Genomic DNA, 23,967 nt, shown 5'->3' with positions numbered 1-23,967 from the left:
AGCCATAATATAGCTCTTAAGGCTTGTCAACTCTATAGCATTTGGGTGTTGCAGCCACCTACCAGGCCTGAAAACACCTTGTGTCTGTTTTGTATTCTGGGTAATAACATCCAAGATTCCAGGCTTGTAAAATTCAACTGGCTCTTTATTAAGAGAACTATGTACAGAGATGCTACAGCTAACATTCTAGCCACATGCACACAGACTGACTTCCTGGTGCTTTCTTCAGACTCTTTTCTTCTGCAACCTAGGCTCCTTCCTCCAAGTTCATACAGGTGGCTACAATGTACACACACACACACACACACACACACACACACACACACACACCTTTTTCCAACAATGCACAGGCATGCACACCACAGTCCTGACTGCACTTGTTCAATGCCACTCTATGCATCCACTGTTATGTTTTTCTGCACTGCTGCAATGCCACTGCACAGGAGCTGCAAATGCTGCAGCTGCAATGGTAGTTAGTCCCTGCAGTGCAATGTCGCAGGATGCCAGCCTGTGCTATGCTAACAGCTTTGATAGCCCATGACCCTGGTTTTGTCCCCTCACAAGCCACTTACCTGTTCTCTGCATGCAGAGCTGAAAGCAGCAGAGGCAATTCTTGGCTTCCCTTGGCTCATCCCTGTCACCCCACTCATCCTGATATCCCAAGGACCACAGTAGCATACAAGGATGTAAAAATATAACTGCAACTCAAATTTTATTAAACAATTTAAAATATTCAAATAGGCTTTTTTTGGTCTCACAGAGAGTCCCCTGAAAATACAAGAACAAAAATGAACCATGAGTCACTTCCATGCCCACGGACCCAAAATGAAAAAGGCTAGATCTGCCTCCATGGGCTGAGTGAAAAGTCTGAAGAAATATTTTTGTGCATACATAATTTACATAAAATTTACATATTTAATTGCACAGATTCCCCCAAATCCATTGCCTCTGCTCCATAGCCATCTACAGTTATTTAAGTGGATGGACACAGAAGGGAGTAGAATGCTCACTCAGTTAGCCATGGAGTAGGAGCTTCAGAGAAACACTGCTTCCTCAAGCCAGGGGGTGGAGGAGCGCTCTGGTCTGCTTTTACCACAGGAGGCAGAGAGCTGTGCTCCCACATGTTCTCCTCTCCCCCTTACTTTTACTCTGGACACATCTGTTTCCATCTCCCTCATTTCTAGGGCCCTACCAAATTAATGGCCATGAAAATTGTGTCATGGACTGTGAAATCTGGTCTTTTGTGTACTGTTTTGTGTACTTTCACCCTATGCTTTACAGATTTCACAGAGGAATCCAGGGGTTCTCAAACTGGGGGTCCCAACCAAAAAGGGGGTCAGAAAGTTATTGTAAAGGTGTCTCAGTATTGCTACCCTTATTTCTGCACTGCTGCCTTCAGAGCTGGATGGCCAGAGAGTGGCGGCTGCTGACCAAGGGCCCAGCTCTGAAGGGAGCAGCACAGAAGTAAGGGTGGCAATACCATACCATGCCATCCTTACTTCTGCGCTGCTGCTGGTGGCAGTGCTTCCTTCAGAGCTGGGTGCCTGGCCAGACCCCACTGCATTCTAGCCACCTAGCTCTGAAAGAAAGCATCACCGCCAGCAGCAGCACAGAAGTAAGAGTGGCAGTTCCGCAACCCCCCCCCACAATAACCTTGTGACCCCTCTACAGCCTTCTTTTGGGTCAGGACCCCTATAGTTACAACACCATGAAATTTCAAATTTAAATAGCTGAAATCATGAAATTTACAATTTTTAAAATCCTATGACTGAGAAATTGACCAAAATGGGCTGTGAATTTAGTAGGGCCCTACTCGTTTCCCCCAGTGAAGCCACCAGTTTGTCTCCACCCACTCGTCAGCTCTCCCCCTATCCTGCCACAAGTGCCTCAAAGTCTTTTCTTTTCAGCAACTGCCACGGCATCACACCCCCTGCCAAGTGCTCCTTCCTCTCAGGTCCTCTCTGACTGGAGCAGAAAGGAGGAGCTGAGGGAAGGGAGGTGCTTGCTGAAATGTTGGAAAAGAAAGGAACATTGTTTCAGCCACTGACCCAACTCCCCCTGGTAGCGGTTGAAGGACTGAAACCCCGCCAAGACCATGCTGAAGGTAGGCTCAACAGCCTGCCTAAAAAATGGGATTAGTAAGGTCTAGCCTTAGCAATGAAAACTGGACAAAATAATCGGGCTCAGTGGTTTTACAGAGAGAGAGAAAAAGAAAGGTACTCTTGTAGGTTGTCTTTCATGATAAATGTAACCATGAAAACTTCCATCTCTGCACTTGCGTGTTTCACCAAATTGTTGCCACAGTCTGGAAGTTAATACAAGGAAGAAGCCAAATTTTAAAAAAATAAATCCATGAAGAATCAAACCATATTGAAATACAGAAGTCTTGCAGATTCTGTAATGGCTGTGCATGGCTCATTGTAAAGCTTCCAAGAGACTGGGCTGTATATCTTTTTCAAAAAATCTGTGTTTAAAAAGGCACTTTGTTTCTTATCAATATTACTAGACGCCCCAGGCAGCCTTGACAATCTCTTCTGCAGTGTTTGCTCACTCAAATGGTTCAGCAGTTGTTTTGAAAGATGTCATCGTGAGAAGTATTTTGTTTTTCTTCTGCTGTTACAGACCTTTACAGCTTGGTGCAATTCCCACCTCAGGAAAGCAGGCACACAGATTGAGAACATCGAAGAGGACTTCAGGAATGGCCTTAAACTGATGCTCCTCTTGGAAGTCATTTCAGGTTTGTTAGAAACAAAATGTCTAATGCATTTAGTAAACACCTCCCCTGACTCTAGAGCCTCGTAGAGATTTTGTAATGCAAAACTACAGCAGAAGTTAATCCTTGACCTTCAGGAGGGTTAGGAGCAATCTTGTTTTCCAGTTGCATGGAACAGCAAAACTTCAGTCCGAAAAGTGATCTGTTCACTGTCCATTGGAGGAACTGCTGACCTGTATTTAAGAATCCTGAGCAAATTGATGGACCACTGCATCTGACCTGAGGCTGAAAATAAAAAGCGGTTTCTCACCTCAGTTTCTTTGTAAATATTCTTGAACAGTAAAGGAAATGGATGATTTGTCCACCACGTACTTACTGCTTTGCTGAATTCCTTTTCTGCCTCCATTCCTTTAGTTCTGAATCCTACTGCACACAATTGGAAATTGTGTGGACATTTGTGTTCCCCTCCTGCATATTCCTATTGGAAATTGTGCACCTGCCTAATTCCTACAGAAACAAAACCAGAAAATGAATAAATAAAAACCTTTGAAATAACCACATCTTCTTGTTGGACAACCAGATCTGAGATCCTGGTTATCCTTGGACTGGCCAATTTTTAAAAAAAGGTTTTTTCTTAGCCTTCCTCAGGGTGAGGGGTCATCAGAAGGAAAAAATAAGTGAAATACTCTCTTAAAAGAATGAAAACTATTAAAGATCCAAAAAACTGAGCACAATGCATGAGTGAGCTTAAAGAGTTACAGATGAATACTTTTTAAAACAAAGGAGCTGAAAACTGGCTCTGCTTTTCGTTACTTACAAAGTCTGGTGTTCAAGGTTCTGTGCTTCTGAGCTGATGATGTCCCAAAGCCATACTATGACTGCAGCTGTCTGAAACATTTGGCTTTGGGTGATATCACAAACTGCTGCTGGAGGGACATAGAACCTGAAGGACCAGTTCTCATGCCCTGAAACTAGGAGTCTTTTAGTTTACCTTTCCTTTCCATGTGTAGGTCACAAATTTATCTTTTAAACATTTTATTCAGTTTTTAACCCCTTAGTATGAGTACTCCAAGTTTTTTCTTTTCTTTTTTTAATTATTGGGCAAGCTTTTCAAAAGTTGGTGCCTAAAATCAGGCTAAGAAATCCATATTTAGAGACCTTAAATAATTAGCGGCCTGATCTTCAAAACTTCTGAGCACTGAACAGTTCCTGTTGACTTATTTATGCAAACCAGCTAAATCATCCATTTCCTCTGCCATTTAAAGGTGGGGAGCAGTCACCAACGGACTGTGTGATTAGCCGAGGATGCTCCTGAGAAGAAGGGATGGTTATGAGGGGCATATTGGATGATAAAGGGAAAGGATCAAAGGAAGGAGCATTTCCTATAATAATATATGGAGATATACCTATCTCATAGAACTAGAAGAGACCCTGAAAGGTCATCGAGTCCAGCTCCCTGCCTTCACTAGCAGGACCAAGTACTGATTTTGCCCCAGATCCCTAAGTGGCATCCTCAAGGACTGAGCTCACAACCTTGGGTTTAGCAGGCCAATGCTCAAAACACTGAGCTATCCCTCTTCCCAAGTCATGTTTTTGTGTGGAAGGCTTTAAATTTGTGTATGGGGGATTTATTCACATATAGTTACTCTCTTGACCATTTGAAAAGATATAGTCATGCAGCCTTTGGTACAAGACAGTGGCAGCATGGCTCTGAAATTAGCCAGTTTGCCAGTGATGGATGAGATTCGGATAAGTCCAGAGGTGTCAGGGATGCCCACAGGGTCCTGATGTCTGGGATTTGGCCCCATTTAACCACACCGATCCTCAGATTCTGCATTTTTCCCAAGATACTCCTCTTCCCTCTTGTGCATCTCTGCCAATCCTGCTGTCTGATAGCAGCTGTTCAAATGCCATGGATTTGGGGAGATTTTACACAGAAAGCAAAGGATGACATGGCTGTCTGATTTATATGACTTTCTCCTCTTGTAATCAGTCAGGAAAGGATGATGAGCTATGAGGAAGGACCTGTTCACTTTCTTTTTACTTCCTTTCAACTATAAAGCAGACACTAGTAGCACAATAAAATATGAAAAGTGTATCCATTTATATACCTCTTATGTTTGGGCAAACATAAAATTTTATTCAGGTTTCATTGCTGTACCGGAAGATCAAGGTAAGTCACTTCTTTGATTTTTGTGGGTTTGTTCAAAGGCACTTGATATTCTTTCAGAAAAATACCTCCAGAATAACTGTTAGATTTTAGAAAATGTACTACATACATTCTGAGTTTTCTAGTCGCTTCTATGTCTGTTGCCAGGTGCCTGTAAGTATAATTGCATTCAATTTGTTGTACTACAGGGGAAAGACTACCAAAACCAGACAGAGGAAAAATGCGCTTCCATAAAATTGCTAATGTCAACAAAGCCCTGGATTATATTGCCAGCAAAGGAGTGAAACTTGTGTCAATTGGTGCAGAAGGTATGTGGAAACACTTGACAATAGGCCTTGGTCTCTACGTATACATATCCCAAAGAAGCTAAACAGCAGAGATTCGGGGGCCAAATTGTCCTGGTGCCTCCTTGGCCATGGAAGGCCAAGGCCCCCAATGCTTTGATGGTTTCTCTGCAGAGGTGGGAAGACAAGAATTGGAAATGTTTTGGGTATGGGGAGATGTGGGTTGTGGAACGGGCTTGATGACTCTAGAATTTGCTTCTCTCCATGGTTAGGTTTAATGGTCTATAATTTCTTGGTGTCTGCCCATTCCTTTTCCTAAAGATTAGGACAACATTTGGTTCTTTCAGTGCCTTCTTTTATTCCAACATGCTATTAAAAACCAGTAACTTTAGAATCAGATAGGAGTCTAGAATGTACCTCAGACAGGCTTGGATCTTTATTTATCTCTTAAGCGAATATAAAGTATAGTGGACTTCTTTTGATGTAACTTCTTGGGGATTGAGACCTATTCCCATATTGTTACTTTGGTGACTGTACATGGTTACTACATTTTTAAGACCAAGGTTCAACATTCTAGATGCAGTTAAAACAGTGGACAATGGGAAAAGTGGCGGCTGGAGCTGGTTGGATATTGAACCTAGGGTGACCAGACATCCCGATAAAATCGGGACCGTCCTGATATTTAGGTGTCTGTCCCGTGTCCCGACCGATCTTTGGTCGGGACACATTTTGTCCCGATATTTCACTCCACCGGCAGCACTCAGCTTTTTTTTCAGATGTAGCATAGTGGAACTAGATGTAGCATAGTGACATGATTATTTTGTTGTTCTGCTCCAAATAGTCACTGTGGTTACATTAAAATGCATGACTGACTGGTTGGATTTTGGGAAACATAATCTGACTGCTGAAATAAGGAGAATCTCACAGCAGGTGGGATTTACCAAATGCAGCTTCCCATTGACTCCAATTCAGCATCTAGACATTACAGTGATTTGTGCTGTCTAAATTAGATAAGAGTCATGGTTCCCATGCTTCACCTCAGGGGGCTTAGTGGGAGGGGGACGAAACTGGATTAGAGTGAAGAAGGAAGCATATTTAGGTAGAAGTGAGTGGGGGAACAATCTTCATGGCTTCAGAGTCAATAGTGCCAATTAGGTGACGTTTGGGGGGGGCGAATATTTCCCCTAAGGTTTTTGGACTTGCTTAAAGTTCCATAGGCCATATAGCTGGTGGGGGGTGAGCTATGGCCTGACCGCTTTTAAGCCATGGTCCTATACTAAATCAGTATGGCTGCAGCTGGAGCATCATTCAGATTTGGCCAAGCTGCCCCTCCATTCAGATGGAGGAGCAGCTGGGCCAAATGGTGTTGCAACTGGGCATATAGGGAAACTGTTCCTGTATAACAGAGCACAGGAGAGTCAATCAGGAACTTGACTCCTGGTGGTTCTGGCTCATACAGTTTGTGGGTCAGAGACAAGGACACCTGGAGTCCTTTTGAGAGGGGCGAGGGGAGATAAGCAGGGACTGGAAAGGGGTCCCTGCCATTGTGTGTGTTTGTGTGGGAGGGACATGGAATTCCTCCCCCACCAAAGAAATATCTGAATTGGGGCCACTCTTCAGAGGTATAGTTAAGGTTTGGATTGGTGTTTCAGAGCTGGAGGTGTTCATTTCATCTGTTATAAACAGGTGTCATTTGCCAAATTCAGATCCAGGTCTAGGTTCAGATTTCCAGTAGCATGAGAGAACGGATGTGTCAAAGCTGAGTTTTTGGTGGACTCTACTTTGACTTAGATTAGACTGAACTGCATGGGTGCTTAGATGTGTGCATAGCTGTCTTGTGCTTTTAAAATATTGATTTTAATTGGTCGTCTTTGGATATTTTTGGTTTACGCAGTCTCTCCCCAAATCAAAGCTAATATCAAAGTGCTGCTTTAATTAATGTTTTGCTGTTCTTCAGCTATTGAATAGAACAAGGAGAGCGAGGTGGACAAACTATGCAGCAGAAATAGGGAAAAAAAAGTGACACCCTCCCCACCGCCCCCGGTAATACTTTAGAATTGTGCTATTCTGAGAGCAATATTGTATTCTATGGACAGCAGAGGGCATCCAAGAGACAATTTACACGTGGAAATAGAAATCAAGCATAAGGCAGACTGTTTGCAGAGCTGGTACAGAAATACTGAACAAACAGGCCAACGTTAGAATTAAAATGGATCAAACAAATGGTCTGGTGAGTAATGCTTTTCACTGTCACATGGGAATCTTAAATTCGCTAGCTGAGGTGAAGATTACTCTACCTGATAATATTTTATACATACAGGCCAAGATTTTCTAGGTGCTTAATGTTAGGCTCCTAAATCCATAATTAGGGACTTAAAGAAGCCCCCAGGGATCTTTCATTGATTTGTAGGAGCTGCTGGGTGCACAACACTTCTGAAAATCAGGTCACTTATTTAGGTTTCTAAGTATTGACTTAAAAGTTAGGCTCCCAAGTACAATTTTTTAATATATTGGCCCCTGAATATACTATTTTCCACATGAAGACCTCAAACTTACATGAATGAATTAATAAATTTATCCTAACAATACTCCTGTGAGGTAAAGTATCAGCCCTGTTTTACTGATGGGAAAATTGAAGCACAGAATGTAAATGAGAAGCAGGTCCGGGCTGAGGAGTCTGGAGATCTAGGTTATGTTCCCAGCTTTGCCACAGACTTCTTGTGTAATATTGGGCAAGTCACTTAACTTTTGTGCTTCAGGTTCCTCATCTATAAAATGGGACATAATAGTTGCAAAGCTTGATTTATTAATGTTTGGAAAGCTTTTTAGATTCTTGGGTGGAAGGTACAAAAGAAAAGCCAAGTATTATCATTATTATTATTATTTATTATAATAATATTTATTTTGACACAAAGAGGAACATATAAATTAAAACAGGTCAAACTGTGCTGTTTCAGCTAAGGCTATTGGTGGCTGTAAGTCACCTAATCTTGCATAAACATTTTTGGGATGCTTTTTAATTTCCAAACTGTGAAGTCACTGTTTCTACATCTGTTGAGGATCATGTTTAAGTTTCTGACACTCTGAGCAATGAAGAGTCTGTAGTGAACCTAGTGCCACCAACTGTGATTTAAACCAGAGGCCCAGAATAAAGATTAAACCACTAGTCCTGTGGAGCTCTAGTGCAAAGTTCTATTTAATGTATTTGAGTTGTCTGTCTTCAGTAAATGTGTTGTGTTCATAGCTCAGGAAATAGCCAATCACTGTTTTTGTTTGTTTTTTTTGGGTGGGTTTGACTGGGGCCCTTGTGGGGAGCCAGCTATGGTCACTCAATTAGGGTGAACTGAAAGGAATGGGCAGCCAAACCCCAAAAAGCTGGTAGATATTCTAATACTTAGATTTACCAAGCCAGCATAAAACAGTTTCTTTATTACCTCACCGGTTACTCAGAAGTCCTAACAACACAGTTCCCTTAAAGTGATCCAGCCTCAGGCCTCCATCCAGATACCCACATCAAATATGATGAACATTTCTGTAAATCTTATTTCATCATATAAAATAAAAGATTCTACCAATCCCAAAGGATTGGACACATTATCTCTCAGGTTAATGAATGTTTCAGATCTTACCCAAATACACACTACAGCCAATTCTTATTAACTAAACTAAACTTTATTAAAAAACAAGAGAGAGAGTATGGTTAAAAGATCAGTATACATACAAACATGAGTTCAGTTCACTGAGGTGCAGATTTGCAGCATAGATGGTGAGCTTTGTAGTTGCAAAGAGTTCTTTCAGAAATAGTTCATAGTCCAATAGTTCAAATAGTCCAATGTCCAAATCTCATATTCAGGGTGTGCCAGCATAGCTGGGACCTCAGTCTTGCAACTCAAACTTCCCCTGATGAAGCCTAAGCAGATCTGAGATGACAGAATCAGGACCCAAGGATCTTCTATACAATTTCATGTCTTTTGACAAGTTGGGAGTTCAAAAAGTAACTAGCATGACTTGGAAGGAGGTCCATCACTGGTACGTAGCTATACGAATTAACATAAGGCCATTTGCTTGTTCCTGCACCATTCACAGTACATTTCAAAGAGAGATGAATACCGAGATATCCCGTGTTTACAATTCATTTAAATGATAGGATGTTCTTTTGACCTCTGAATGATCAGAATATAACATAGACAGGGACTGCATTGTCCACCCTACTCATATATATGTAAATACACAAAACCACAAACATTATCTCCCAACATGTCTTATGAGGGTTATTTATTTTGCAGGATGTTGTAACCCTTTCTAACCATGTGTCACAGTGGGTTTAAAGAAAAAAAAATCAAATAAATTGAGGGTTCTTTGTGTTGTATCCTGGGCTGAATAAACTAAGAAATTGAGGAGATTGGTAGTACAGAAGATCATTAATAGGAAGGACCTCCATGGAGTTGTTTGTTAGATGAGAAGAAAAAAATTACAAAAACCAGAGTGGGCTGCTGAATCTGCTGAAAGACAAATAACAAAATAAAATAAGAAAACACCACTACCACATTTTGGGCCTTCAGTCAACCTCTTCCCCCCCTCATTTTTATCCCTTCTCCATCTTCTTCTCCTCTGAATAATTGTGGATGTAGTTTAGCTTATGTTGGGTTCTGAGCTGAATTGAAAGGTAGGGGCTGCAGTTCTCCCAAAGTAAACAGGCAATGAAAACACAAAGATGAGAGTTATTCTGGGGATAATATCCCTGATGGTCTGTAGAGGAGGGAGAAAGGAATGAATCAAAGTATGCTTTAATCACTTTTAGCAGTTTAGCTGCTTTGTTCTCCTTGCTTTTTGGTATTTTTTCTATGTATATCAGATATGTTTTGGTTTTTTCATACAATTTTTTAGCTAAGGAGACTGAGGAGCTGAAGCATCTACTTTGTTGTTGGCAAATAACTTGAAAGTTCTGTCAAGAGCCCTTGGAACAGTGGGATTGTAGAAGCCAGTCAGAATAGAAAGATTTGTATATTTGCACTGTAGCTGTTAACTAAATAATCACACAGGACCAGATCCACAAAATTGTTTAGACTTCTGACTTCCATTGGTTTCAATTGGTTTAGGAGCCTAAATACTTTTGCAGATCTGGGACACAGTGATTATGCAAATACACTAATTGGCTGACAATCTGCATGCCCCATGAGTATTGCGATCTAGATATTATACAGTTTGAGAAATGACTGTATAGTGATTAGTGCATCAGACATCCACAACCAATCAAAGTGCAAGGAAATGCGTATGTGAGGAAAAAACAGTTAAGATATGCCCAGTTACTATTAAATCTCCTCTGATTGATAAAGAAAGTTCAGTTTTGGTATAATTCATGGTAAACTTCAGGAGGGCCATGATCCTCCATGGCCTGTACAGGGGTGGTAGCAGTGCCACATGGAGTCCTGAGAAGAGAGATGTAAATCTTGGAAAAATTAGGTGGAACCCCCTCAGAGTGAAGAGGAAAAATAAGAAACCAGTTATCTTCTTAACTCTGATTGTTGCACTTAAAAATAAATGTTACAATGCAGGGGCACTGGAACAGGGGGATCCAGGGCCCATGGCCTCCCCATTTTTAAAAGTGGGACGGCTGTGCTCTTTCACTTTTTATTGGCTGTAAGTGTGAGCGACACAGGGGAGGGGTCAGAGAGGAGTGAGCAGAGGGCAGGGCCTCCAGGAGAAGGAGCAGCACAAGGCTGGGGCCTCGATTCAGATGCTGGTGGTTCCCCCACTATTAGGGACCTTCTGCTGCTCCTGTTACAATGTCACTGTGCTGGGGTTTACCTTGGGAGTTACTTCCACAAACCGCATGGAAAGAGGGAGAAAATCCTCTGATTGGGTTGCAAATGTTGTGGTCGGTTAGCTCAAATATTATTGGTGTCTTGAATCACTTTCAAACCACAGGGATAAAAATACCATTCAGATTATTTATGTGCACGTGTATATTGCCAGTATATATTTAGAAGAATGTGACTTAAACTATAGCTGAACATTAATCATTAGTAACAATTCAGTGTACATACACAATGCACTTTTAAAAAAATTCCTTATAATTTGGCCAAATCAAACTGAATTTTCATCAGACAACCAAAAGGTGCACATGTAACCTATGGCCAAGTTTTCAAGTACTCAGCAACAAGCAGCTTTCATTGTTCTCAATGGACGCTGCTGGCTGTTGACCACTTTTGAAAATCTGACCCTATTTAAGGACAATGGGTAAAATTTTCAAACCTGTCTAAAGTTTAGGAGCTGAAATCCCATTTTTGGTTTTGTTTGTTCACTTGCTTTGTATTTGAAAACAGTATTTGAAAACACCAAGACTGATTTTGCTCAAATTTTAGTGCTTGTCTACCTGGATAGCTATTCTGGAATAGCTGTTCCAGGTTAACTCCATGTGTGGATGCTCTTATTCTGGAGTAAGAGTGCAGAATAAGGCCTTGTCTACACTACTGCGGTAAGTCGACCCAAGTTACACTACTCCAGTTATGTGAATGACGCAGTAGTCCTCAACTTTTTTGTGGCCAGTAGCACATTCATGTTTTCAGAGGAGTGTGGGGGGCGCCAACAATTTTTCAAGGCTTATTTTGTATTTGTACATTAAATAATACAAAAAACATCATATTTAATATTCTTCCCACTCTGGGTTGAAATAATACATACATTGTCTCTTATCTGAACCACTCATTTTGGAGTAAAATGTTAAAAAAAATAATAAATTGCAAAGCACAAGAAAACAGCAGTATCAGTGCAGGAAGAATACCAGAAAACCATCAACATCTATTGCACAGCCACTCCCAAGCAGATGTGACATACAGGGCCGGCTCCAAGCACCAGTGGAGCAAGCAGGTGCCTGTGTCAGCACATGCTACGGGGCATATTCGGTCCATTCTGCAGAGGCGGAGCGTTTGGTTTTTTTTTTGGCAGCAGTTCTGGGCAGTGCAACGAGAAGCCTGAGAGAAGCTACACAGCCTGTCCCCAGCAGGCGCGAGGCCCTGGCATCTCTCCCCTGCTGGGCACTAGGTGGGCCCTGCACCTGCCAGGGACAGCGAACACCAGCATCCGCAGCCCTGGAGTTCTCTGTGCCTGGCAACCACAGGGCTGTGGCTTCTTTCCCCTGCTGAGCACTAGGCAGGTACACATAAATGCCCCAGCTGGCGCCATGGCGCCCGCGGGCACCTCATTGGGGACCACTGGACTAAACAAAGAAAAGTCAGTCTGAATGGTGAAAGTTTGAGAAAATCAGAATCAATTGAATAAAGCCCTTTAGTATGGAAGTGGTAACCTTAGCTGTAAATAATTTTCAAGCCTAATTAGCCTGAGCAGAACCATGAGCTTGTTGAAAACCAACTAGAAGAAATTCTGTGTAGGTTAAGAATTACGAAACTTGCAGTATAACATATGTGCAGGATTAAAGTAAGAAGACACATTGCAAACTGTACTTTGTGAATTCTGGTTTCCTTTTTTTACTCTAGAAATTGTTGACGGCAATGTGAAAATGACCCTGGGTATGATATGGACTATCATCCTTCGCTTTGCTATTCAGGACATTTCAGTAGAAGGTAAGAATATACCCCTGGCTATCCTAAAATAGTTAGGGCAAAGCATGTCGACCTGAGTTGACGTTAAAATAAAATGAAATCTATTTTAGTCAGATTGCTGGATCACTGTGTAGTGGTGCGACATCTGATTTACAAGATGGTTTCTCTGCCTGAGCTTGCTGATGTGCCAGTTTCCATATGCAACCCAGGCCTGGTCTGCGCTACAGAGTTAGGTCGAATTCTGCTGCCTCCAAACATCAAGCCATAGCTTAATCTTTGCCTCTTCACTGTACACTTTTGCCAGCTCTCTGAACTTCCTGACTTCTGGAGCAAGCATCCAGTATCTGTCCACTTCTCCACCTCTTTGCAAATCTGTTCTGAGTACATATGTTTTTTTTCCTTCTCTGTATCTCTTATTTTCTTCTACTGCTTTAGTGTTTTTGTTTGTTTGTTTGTTTTTCTGTCCCTAGGTAATTGTATTCAACTCTGGAAGGTGTCTTGCAGTTTGTATGAAGGACATTTTCACATGTTGGCTGTACTTTATTATTGGTCAAATGTCTGTCTATTTAAAACAGTTTTAAATTGTGAAAAGTGTCACTGACAATTCTAGAAACTAATCTCTACTTTCCACCTAAAGGATATAATGTACAAGCAGTGGTAATGCAAGCTTCCCACACTGCCCTGCCAGGAGTGTCATGATAGATCTGGAGGAACCATCTCTAGTGTTGAGATGGAGTTCAGTCTCCAGGATCTATTTAGTCCTTGATTTATGTGTTGAGACTACCAACAAGGGTGCCAATTGTGGTGGTGGCAATTTTGTGACGTTGACAGCTGACCCTGGGGAAACGAACTGAGACCATCAACATCTATTGCACAGCCACCCCCAAGCAGATGGTAACAAGTTCCAGCTTGTGAATATTATTTAAAATAATAGGAAGTAAGTTGTCTGCCTGAGCTCCTTTTCATTCTTTCTTTTTCTCTCTGGTGTCCTTTACAGAGACTTCAGCCAAAGAAGGTCTGCTGCTGTGGTGTCAAAGGAAAACTGCTCCTTACAGAAATGTGAACATTCAGAACTTTCATCTTAGGTAAGATCACATTATTTCAAGGTATAAAATACAAGTGTTTTGTATTAGATTCTGCTCTCAGTTGTGCAGTTGTAACTAAGAGCATAATTTGGGCCTTAATGTTTAAACTGGTGTATACTGGCTCATTCAATGTATGGGGAAAAAAGTTTTTATTGACAGAACCCTGACGTAAATTCACGTTTATATTCAAAGTATAGATTATGCTATCTTCAGTTCTTGTTTTACAGGGTATGTTCCAGACTGTTTTATTATTGCATGTATCTTTGGTTAGGGAAAAGGTTTTCTTAAAATAATTTATGCTTATTTTGATTGAATTTTACCTTTTGGATGACAGAAGTTTTTATGTGTAACACTTGTATTGAATCTTTATCTGGGAATTGTCTTTGCTTGTACATTTTCAAGTCAGGTTAGCAGAACCTCTAAAAGCTTTTAGTATTACAAAAGTCTTGTACAGTATAAGGCTCCAATCCTACAAATTGCTGTACACAAGTTGATCCCTGTGCCCATGCAGAGTCCAATTGGTCCACCAGAGTGGAGTATCTTGCAGGATCAATTGTCTGTAAATTAGTTTTGACATGATCCCTAAATGGGATCATGTCAAAACTATTATTGTTATAAGGTCTGATGCTGAGAAGTACTGAGCATCTGAAACTTCCACTGAAGATAGGGGGAACTGTAGGTGCTCAGCAACATTCAGAATGAGACCCATTCTACATAGAAAGTGTTTGAATAGATTAAGCTTTTTTTCTGTTGCTACTGTATGTTCTGTTGAGAAAAGCCCAGTTGTGGTGTTATAATTGCATGATATAAGTGACATTGAAAAAGACTCTTGGACAAGCAAGTTCTGTTAGCCGAGTCTTCAGGGGTTCATTTGTCCCTTGATATGCATGTGACCATAAATATACTGGAGGGTTATGCACATGCATTGAAAGTAGAACCTATATCCTCTTTTGTCCTGGAGTATCACAGAAGCTAACCAGTTTCTACTCAGGTCGCATTTTACATGACATACACTGTATAAAGACGACTATAGGGCAATCAGGAATATATGGATTATAGAAGAGTGAGTATACGGGCTACTAACAGAACCACACAGTGAAGGTGGACCCATGAGATTTAATTATCTGGATGCAACATGGCCCTTCAGGCATGTAGCAAAACATTAAGTGAGGGTCAAACTGTCCAATGTAATGATTGTATTAACTTATTTTTCCATTTTATTTTCTATTGTTTGTTGTAAAGCTGGAAAGATGGCCTTGCACTCTGTGCACTTATCCACAGACACCGACCTGATCTTATTGACTACTCCAAGCTAAATAAGGTCATCAGTCTGAGTGACACAGCATGCTGATCTGCAGTGATCTGCTTCACTTCCTATTTGCTTAGCATGTTTCCTTAAGGATGAACTGAGAAATGCTTACTAACTTTGGTCTGGTCTACACTATGGGGAGGGGGGGATTGATCTAAGTTACGCAACTTCAGCTACGTGAATAATGTAGCTGAAGTCAACGTACTTAGATCTACTTACTGCAGTGTCGTCACTGTTGTGAGTCGACTGCTGACGCTCCCCTGCCGACTCCACCTGCGCCTCTCGCTCTAGTGGAGTACCGGAGATCAATTTATTGTGTCTAGACTAGATGTGATAAATCGACCCCTGCTGAACTGATCACTGTCCATGGATCCAGCAGGTAATGTAGACAAGCCCTCTGACTGGCTTTCCAGGCTCCTGACCAAACTGATTCTGAGGAAGAAGAACACTCCCTCCTCCCTTCCACCTCTCCCTGCCTCACTTCAGCAGCTAACGTTACATATACTTGGCCTGATTCTCCACTGCTTTGCATTTTGGGAACTCATTTATACCAGTGCAAAGTGGGTGTGAAATTTTAATAAAACAGAATTCCCCACTCATGCTGGTGATAGTGTTTTACACCCACTTTGCACTGGTGTAAAGGAAAGCACAAAGCAGTATAGTAAAGGTTCTCAACCTTTTTTTTCCGAGCCAGCCCCTGCCCTGAAACCTGCTCGTGGCCCTGCAGTGGGCCCTGGACACCTAGTTGAGAACTATCGCAGTAGAGAATCATGCCCATAGTAATGACTAAAGATAAAATTCTGCAGCGCAAATTCTGCCCTTGAATATGGGTAATAAATTATCTGTAGCAGGAAAGAACAAGACTTACAAATTAAAGTTCACAAAGAAAATATTAATTTCTTGTTACTTTGTTTTTAACAGAATTCCACCAGTGTCCCTTACAAGCATAAACATCATAGTGCCCTAACGTCACTAGGTTACAGAACAAGGGGAGTTTGTTATTCTCACAATGGGTCTGATCATAGCAGAACGGAGGGAGCAAATGCGGCCTGATTGTGTTGCTGTTGAAATTGGTGGCTTTACTAGTTTAGAAAGTCTTCAATAGAAAAGAAATTAAAAATCTCATCTATCAGGGTCATGAATAACTATGTTAGGGGGTGTGAGGATGAGGGGCAATCACGTGCCTCAGATGTGCCAGATTGTAACAGATGAACAATGCTAGAAAAGAAAGAGGAATACAATTGTTTCATCCCAGTTTGTGGGGATTTACTGTTAATTTCCTGTGCTCTAAAATTAGAATACAGCTAGAAGTCTCTTTCAGTGCCAGCCAGGGAGAAGACTTCATGGGCATGTATGCAGTGCTCCAAAAGATCCATGACATGTCTGTGGCTGGCCCATATAAGCTGGTTTGGACTGCAGGGCTAAAAACTGCAGTGTTAGCCCCACAACCTGAGCCCTGACAGTCCAAGTCAATTTATCCAGGCTCTGAGACTTGGTGTAGTGGGTTTTTCATTGCAGTGTAAACATACCCCCATCATTGTCTTAACTTGCTAGATGCTACCAAACACTTCTCATTTGGGAAAGAGACTGTTAAATCATAGATTAGATTCTTCATTGCTCCCCATAGTAAATAGATTCTACAAAGGAATTGACTGTTATGGGAAAGCTTTGAAGGAAAAAAATGAACTAAAATGAAATGATTTATAAAGCTAGTTCAGTTTTATAAGTATTAAAAATTATGCCGGGGCCTCTGAGGTGCATAATAATAAATAGTCAATCGATTTATAATGCTAACTTAAACTCATAAAATGTTAATCTGAATACTAAGGCATTTGAAAAGTATTAATTTTGAGCTCAGTCCTACTCTTCTTACTTGGGTGAATAAGAGGAACAGGATTTGGCATTTCAGCTTATTTATGGTTAATGATTTTCTACAGCTGCTTGGTCCCCCTATTTGTTCTTTACAGTGCTCCTAGAACAATTCTACCCCAATTACAAATCTAAACCAATATGTCAAAATTGCCAGCCAGCAATTTTTTTTTGCACAAACATATCCACTATGTAACAGACAACCTGTTTGTGCATTAAAAAGTACTTATGCATAACAGATGCTAACTTTCTGGAAGGCCTGCTGCAACCTTGACCCACAGTGTACAAAACTTCCATAGTAAAACCATCTTATATATGTATGTGTGGTGGGAAGATAGAACAGAACAAATGTGCCTTGATGAGACTCCCATGTCAGTCACATGCAGAAAGATCCTAACATTGGGCATGTTTCCTGTCCTGTCTGGCTACTTGTTTTGCGTGTATTAACAACTGTCTTGGTGTTTTTCCTTTTGGCATGATATCGGTTTCTCCTGCATGCCTTCTTTTCTTTTTTCATCTGTGCATCTTGTGTGGACTTCTTGTAGCTGGAAGGATGGTCTTGCCCTCAGTGCCCTTATCCATAGACACAGGCCTGATCTTCTTGACTATGACAAGTTAGATGAGGTATTTCTGTAGCCGCAACAGAGATTTTTAACTACTGTGGCTTGTAATTTTATTTCACAGTATGGGTGATGGATATCTCCCAGCATGTCAGGATTCACTATAATTTTAAACAAATCTTCTCTCAGGTCTTCAGAGCTTTGATCAATAATTGATTTAACAACGAACATACCAACGGGAGGTGTCTATCACTCATCTATAAGAAAAGTATCTCAAATTAGTCAATAGGTTTCACTTAGATTTAGTCTGGTTTTTATATGTATTTCGTATCTGTAACAGTTTTTGTACATGCCGTTAACCCATGTTGTATATACATGGTGTTGCATATACATAAATATTTATCCAAAAATGAAGTTCAATAGATTTTAAATATTGTCCACATTTCAAGTGCCTTTTAATTGAAATGATGCAGCTGATATAACCTGCTAAATGAAATACACTTGCTAGTAAAGTTAGAAAATGCAGCTATTGTGTATAATAATATACAAATGAGCCAAAATCTTTAGGCTAGGCAAAAGCAAACTGTTCTTCATAACATATTGTTTTTAAAATTGCCTGATTAGTATGATATATATTTGCTAGAAAGAGGTACCATTGGGAACACTGATTATATTTTGGAAACACATGCATAATATGCAGAAAATTTAATACTTCATACTCAGAAGATGTGTGAAGTACAGACTTCTATGAAAGTTGGAATAATCACTATCACTTAAAACTCACTATTTGCACTCATTTAAGAAAAAAAACCAAGCCTACTTGAGACATCAGGACCCCTCTCTAGGATAGCAGTTCCATCCCAGCGTGAGACCTGGATACTGCCTGAAAGGAACAGATCTATCTACTGGGAGAACCTGTGTCTCTTCTAAAGACAAGGTCTTCCACCCATAATGGCATTTTCAGAAACCAAGACCTCTTACAAAGAGTGTTTTGTTAATGTGAAACACTGAGGGTCTGTCTACACTGCAAAGTAAAACCTGCAGCACTGAGTCACAGAGGCTGGGTCAATTGACTTGGTCTCACAGGGCTTAGGCAGCAGTGCTAAAAATAGACATTCCTGCTTGGGCTGGAGTCAGGGCTCTGAAACCTGCTGAGGAGGGTCTCAGAGCCCATGCTCCAGCCCACATAGGAACATCTAGACTGCTATTTTTAGCCCTGCAGTCCAAGCCTCATTAACCTCAGATTTGGTGCCACCAGTTTTTCTTTGCAGTGTAGACATGCCCTAAGACTTCAATATGAGATATCAAGGTAATGTAAGGAGCATATTCCTCTAATTTGAGACACTAAGTGAGGGGTCGGCAACCTTTCGGAAGTGGTGTGCCGAGTTTTCATTTATTCAACTCTAATTTAAGGTTTCACATGCAAGTAATATATTTTAATGTTTTTAGAAGGTCTCTTTCTATAAGTCTATAATATATAACTAAACTATTGTTGTATGTAAAGTAAATAAGGTTTTTAAAATGTATAAGAAGCTTCATTTAAAATTAAATTAAAATGCAGAGCCCCCTAGACCAGTGGCCAGGACCCAGGTGGTGTGAGTGCCACTGAAAATCAGCTCGTGTGCCGCCTTCGGCGCACGTGCCATAGGTTGCCTACCCCTGCACTAAACCCAACAGTAGTCATCACCTATAATTAGAGACATTGAACTTATGCTTCTGATTTGGGGTTCACTTATTGTTCCCTTTCCTTTTCTTCAAAAAACAAAAAGGAAACCATTGGCTTGATCCATGGGAGCTGTAGGTTCTCAGCACCTCTGAAAGCCACGTTATATGTACATTCACAATAAAAACAAGTCATATCCAAACCAAGATCTAAAAGTGTTACTCATTCAGAACAGCAGCTTAGATTTCAGTAGGGTTCCTATGCCTGAAGTGGCTTCTCTGTGCATTTCTGAGACTAGTTGTTCTTGCTTTTCTGTGCTTGCTCATCATTATATGTGAGCTTGACCAGTAGTCAGCTTATGAGCTTGCTAGAATTCACGTCTCTGTGCTATTCTGCATATATGTCGGATATTCATCATAGTATACGTGTATATTGAATACATAATGTTTGTGTCCCCACAGAACCAATTAACAATGGATACCTAATCGTATCTCATAGCTTATTCATGTTTTCTCTTGAAAAGGTAGAAACACATTATACATATACACGTGCATGTGTACACATGCACAGACTCACTCTGTATCAGGGGTTCTCAAACTTCATTGCACTGTGACCCCCTTCTGACAACAAAAATAACTACATGACCCCAGGAGAGGGGACCAAAGCCTGAACCTGCCTTAGTCCTACCACCCCAGGTGTGTGGGGGGGGGGAGCAAAGCCCAAGCCCCACCACCCTGGGCAGGGGAGTGGGAAAGCTGTAGACCCAGGGCTTCAGCCCAAGGCAGGGGGCCTGTAACCTGAGCCCCAACGCTTTGGCCCTGGGCAGTGGGATTCGGGTGTCAGGTTCACCCCCAGGCCTCAGCAAGTCTAAGCCAGCCCTGGCATCCACATTAAAATGGGGTCCCAGTCCACAGTTTGAGAACTGCTGCTCTATATCTATGAGCTCAGCTTTTTTGAAAGCATTAATTATGACTCATTTCCAGTGAGGAAAATCTAGTCTTTGTATCAGGCAGAATAATCTTCAATATACATACTGTACCCTTCTTGCTCTGAGAAAAACATCTGGTGTTTAACTGGTTCTAATTTTTGCTTTCATGCAGGATGACCCTCTAAGAAATATTAACCTTGCAATGGAAATTGCAGAAAAACATCTGGATATCCCTAAGATGCTGGATGCAGAAGGTGGGAGCTAAAATTTATTATGTACCTTGAATAAGAAGTAGGCAGTAAAACCTGTCACCTTGTACATACTTTTTTTTCAAGATTGTTTATACATGAATCATCACAATGATGCCTCTTTCTTATGGTTCCGTTTCAAATTACACCTCTACCCTGATATAACGCTGTCCTCGGGAGCCAAAAAATCTTACCGCGTATAGGTGAAACCACGTTAGATCGAACTTGCTATGGTCTGCCAGAGTGCCCGCCCCCGCCCCCCTGGAGCGCTGCTTTATCATGTTAAATCTGAATTTGTCTTATATCGGGTCGCGTTATATTGGGGTAGAGGTGTATTCCTCCTTTTTAGTTTCTTGTGTGCTGGAGAATTTCACACTTTTTTGTTCTGTTAAATATTATTATTTACTATTTATATTGCAGTAACACTGAGGGTCCCAATCTTAGATCAGGACCCCATTGTGCTAGGAGCTATACAAACAGAACAAAAAAACAGTCGCTGCCCCAAAGAGCTTAAAATCTAACTGTAACACAAGATGGTGCACAGATGTTAACAGTTTAAAAACACTCGAACATTGTATACTGCTGAAATCAAGACTTTAAAAGGAGAACTATAGCTAATATAGTCCTTCCCAAATATACTGCTGGGAACATGTGCCACCCATGCTGGAAGCTGAAGTTGAGGAAGTTACTGTTGTTTAAAACAACAACAACAACAAAACCTTTATTTGTATTTTTTCCAAATGATCAGTTTGCATTGACTTGAATCAACGTTTAAAGAGCAAGATGAAAATAACCAACTCAAATGGAAAAAAGAGATCCCAACAGCAGTCAGATTATCTCCACCACCATGCCAGAAACCCTGGATATTATTCATAATGTAGATGTCAAAAATATAGCAAAATCTCAGAAAATACACCCCCCTTTTATATTTTCAGGATTTTTTTAAGTGTTAGCATTTTAATGTATGTGCAAATGCACAGCAGCATAAGACATTTATTATATGTGATGCAGACACAAATATCATATACAGACATCTAGGTGGAAATCTGGAATTGTATTTCAGCAAATAGAAGCAAAAAAATAAATACAGTAGAATCTCAGAGTTAGGAACACCAGAGTTAGAAGCTGATTGGTCAATCATACACCTTATTTGGAACTGGAAGTACGCAATCAGGCAGCAGAGACAGAAAAATCAAAAAGCAAATACTGTACAGTACAGTACTATGTTAAACGTAAATTACTCAAAAATAAAGGGAAATTTAAAATAAAAAGGTTTGAAAAGGTAAGGGAACTATTTCTGTGTTTGTTTCATTTCAGTTAAGATGGTTAAAAGCAGCATTTTTCTTCTGCATTGTAAAGTTTCAAAGCTGTATTAAGTCAGTGTTCAATAGTAAACTTTCGAAAGAACAACCATAACAATTTGTTCAGAGTTATGAATGTTTCAGAGTTGTGAACAACCTCAGTTCCCAAGGTGTTTGTAACTCTGAGGTTCTACTGTAAAGAGAAACTGAGAATTGAACACAGTTCAAATGTCACATGGTCACTCTAGGAATACTGATATATAGTATTAAAAAGCTAACAGATACTTTTGCAAGCTTGAGCTACACTTCTATAGAGAGGTTCTTCCCAGGTCAAAACAGCTAAAATTCTGTGAGTTATGTAGCTTGTCTTTTACATATCTTAGTTAACAGGACAGATTTTAAATTGTTAAATGCAATCCTGCAGCCTTTACTGTTGCGAGTAATCCTTATGCATGCAGGTGGTCTCACTGAAGTTAATGGGCTTACTCCTGTGAGTTACAGTGCATGAATAGGGGTGCAAGATCCAGCCTTCCTCAAAGAAAAAAAATTCCACCTCATTGTCTGCAAGACTTCAGTTTGATTTTCAGCATATTGATTTTTTTTCCCTGTCAGCACCAATAAATCTCACACACCGTTTATTCCAGCTTTGTCTCCAGAGAACATAGCTGTGGGCCAATACCTGCTTAGCATACAGAAAACAAGACAGAGTAACAACCATTTTGTGCTTCTCTTTGTTCAGCCTGGTTTCTACGCCTCTATTTTTTTTTCTTTTCTTTCCTCCACCCGCTTCCTTTTGTAGATATTGTGAACACTCCCAAACCTGATGAAAGAGCTATCATGACTTATGTTTCCTGCTTCTACCATGCTTTTGCTGGAGCAGAGCAGGTATTAATCAATGGTCCCTTTGTGCTTTTTGGTTGGTTGTTTCACATTTCCATGATATTTTTTCACCTGAATATAGATCTGTGTGGTTTTAATTAACATTCCCAGGTATTATTTGAATGTGGATGCTTGTTTTTAACTAACTTCTGATCCTGATTCAGTTAAAAGCCCTGTAGCAAATTGGATTTTTTTTTTGTTCCAAAAGGCATTACCATTGACGTCTCTATTCTGAGGGTCTTCAGTGGTTGTAAAAAACTATTTTCAGGAAAAGTAAGTTTAGCGAGACCTTGTTTTGCATATGGACCTCAGGCCTAGCTGATGCACAACTTTCCTTGCAGGAGCAGATCTCAGGTGCACAATCAGAATAAATATGCAATATTCAATTGACTCATTGGAATTACTCCAGATTTACACTTGCATAGAAGAGCAGACTTTGACCAGTTGTGTACATTCTGGCTGTTATAAATGCAAATGACTTGTAGAAACTGTGTGAACTGGGCTTTTAATTTGCTTGGGTCCTCTTTTGCATGTTCCTAACAAACCTAATAGGTTTCTAGTATGATTGTTTTAACCTAATACACCTCTACCTCGATATAACACTGTCCTCGGGAGCCAAAAAATCTTACTATGTTATAGGTGAAACCACGTTGTATTGAACTTGCTTTGATCCACCAGAGTGCGGAGCCCCGTCCCCTGGAGCACTGCTTTACCGCATTATATCCAAATTTGTGTTATATGGGGTCGCGTTATATTGGGGTAAAGGTGTACCATAACCTGAAGAATAGTCTAAAGTCACTTCCAAAGTAAAGATTTATTAAATGACTCTAACATTAGTGTGAAACTAACTCCTATATAATAAGGCTTTAATGTTTAACAGAATGAATTCTGTGTTGATTTGTACTCTGTGCAGCACATTGAAGTTAGGAGAGTTTTACAGGGAGACTCACAGCAGAATTTGTCCCAATAACTCTGAGAAGGGCAAACTTACATATGAGTCATGAGAACTAACCAACAGTGATAAGAAATGCAATTTTTATTTTGAGCAGTCACATTCAGCTTACTCAAAGTTTGTATCTGCTTGTGAACATGATGACAGCTATGTCCTGTTTGTTTTCTGTATTTTACAGGCTGAGACGGCAGCTAACAGGATATGTAAAGTGCTTGCTGTGAATCAAGAAAATGAAAAGTTGATGGAAGAATATGAAAGGCTAGCAAGTGAGGTAAAGGCTAGCAAGTGAGGTTCATAGAATACAGATGATGATAAATTCAGTGCATTATTTACAATGAAAATAAAGCAAAATTTAAGTTACATACAGCTGACAATCATCTTTATCAGAGGGGAAGGATTGTCCAGTGGCTGGAGCATTCGCTTAGAACTCGGAAAAGCCCAGCT

General features: G+C 40.5%; 1 protein-coding gene across 1 annotated transcript in view; it reads left to right on the top strand.

The window, feature by feature from the left end:
* The window catches only part of ACTN2 (actinin alpha 2), a 95,327-nt gene that overhangs the window by 35,697 nt on the left and 35,663 nt on the right, over nt 1-23,967 (top strand). The window contains exons 2-9 of the mRNA XM_050950385.1: nt 2,623-2,737; nt 5,072-5,191; nt 12,664-12,750; nt 13,727-13,814; nt 15,057-15,135; nt 20,316-20,397; nt 22,492-22,577; nt 23,702-23,794. Coding sequence (XP_050806342.1) covers nt 2,623-2,737; nt 5,072-5,191; nt 12,664-12,750; nt 13,727-13,814; nt 15,057-15,135; nt 20,316-20,397; nt 22,492-22,577; nt 23,702-23,794 — 750 coding nt within the window. The remainder of the gene's footprint in view (nt 1-2,622; nt 2,738-5,071; nt 5,192-12,663; nt 12,751-13,726; nt 13,815-15,056; nt 15,136-20,315; nt 20,398-22,491; nt 22,578-23,701; nt 23,795-23,967) is intronic.

The sequence above is a fragment of the Gopherus flavomarginatus genome, chromosome 4 (assembly GCF_025201925.1).
Source record: "Gopherus flavomarginatus isolate rGopFla2 chromosome 4, rGopFla2.mat.asm, whole genome shotgun sequence".
Classification (NCBI taxonomy): Eukaryota; Metazoa; Chordata; order Testudines; family Testudinidae; genus Gopherus; species Gopherus flavomarginatus.
This window is presented reverse-complemented; position numbering and strand designations above follow the sequence as displayed.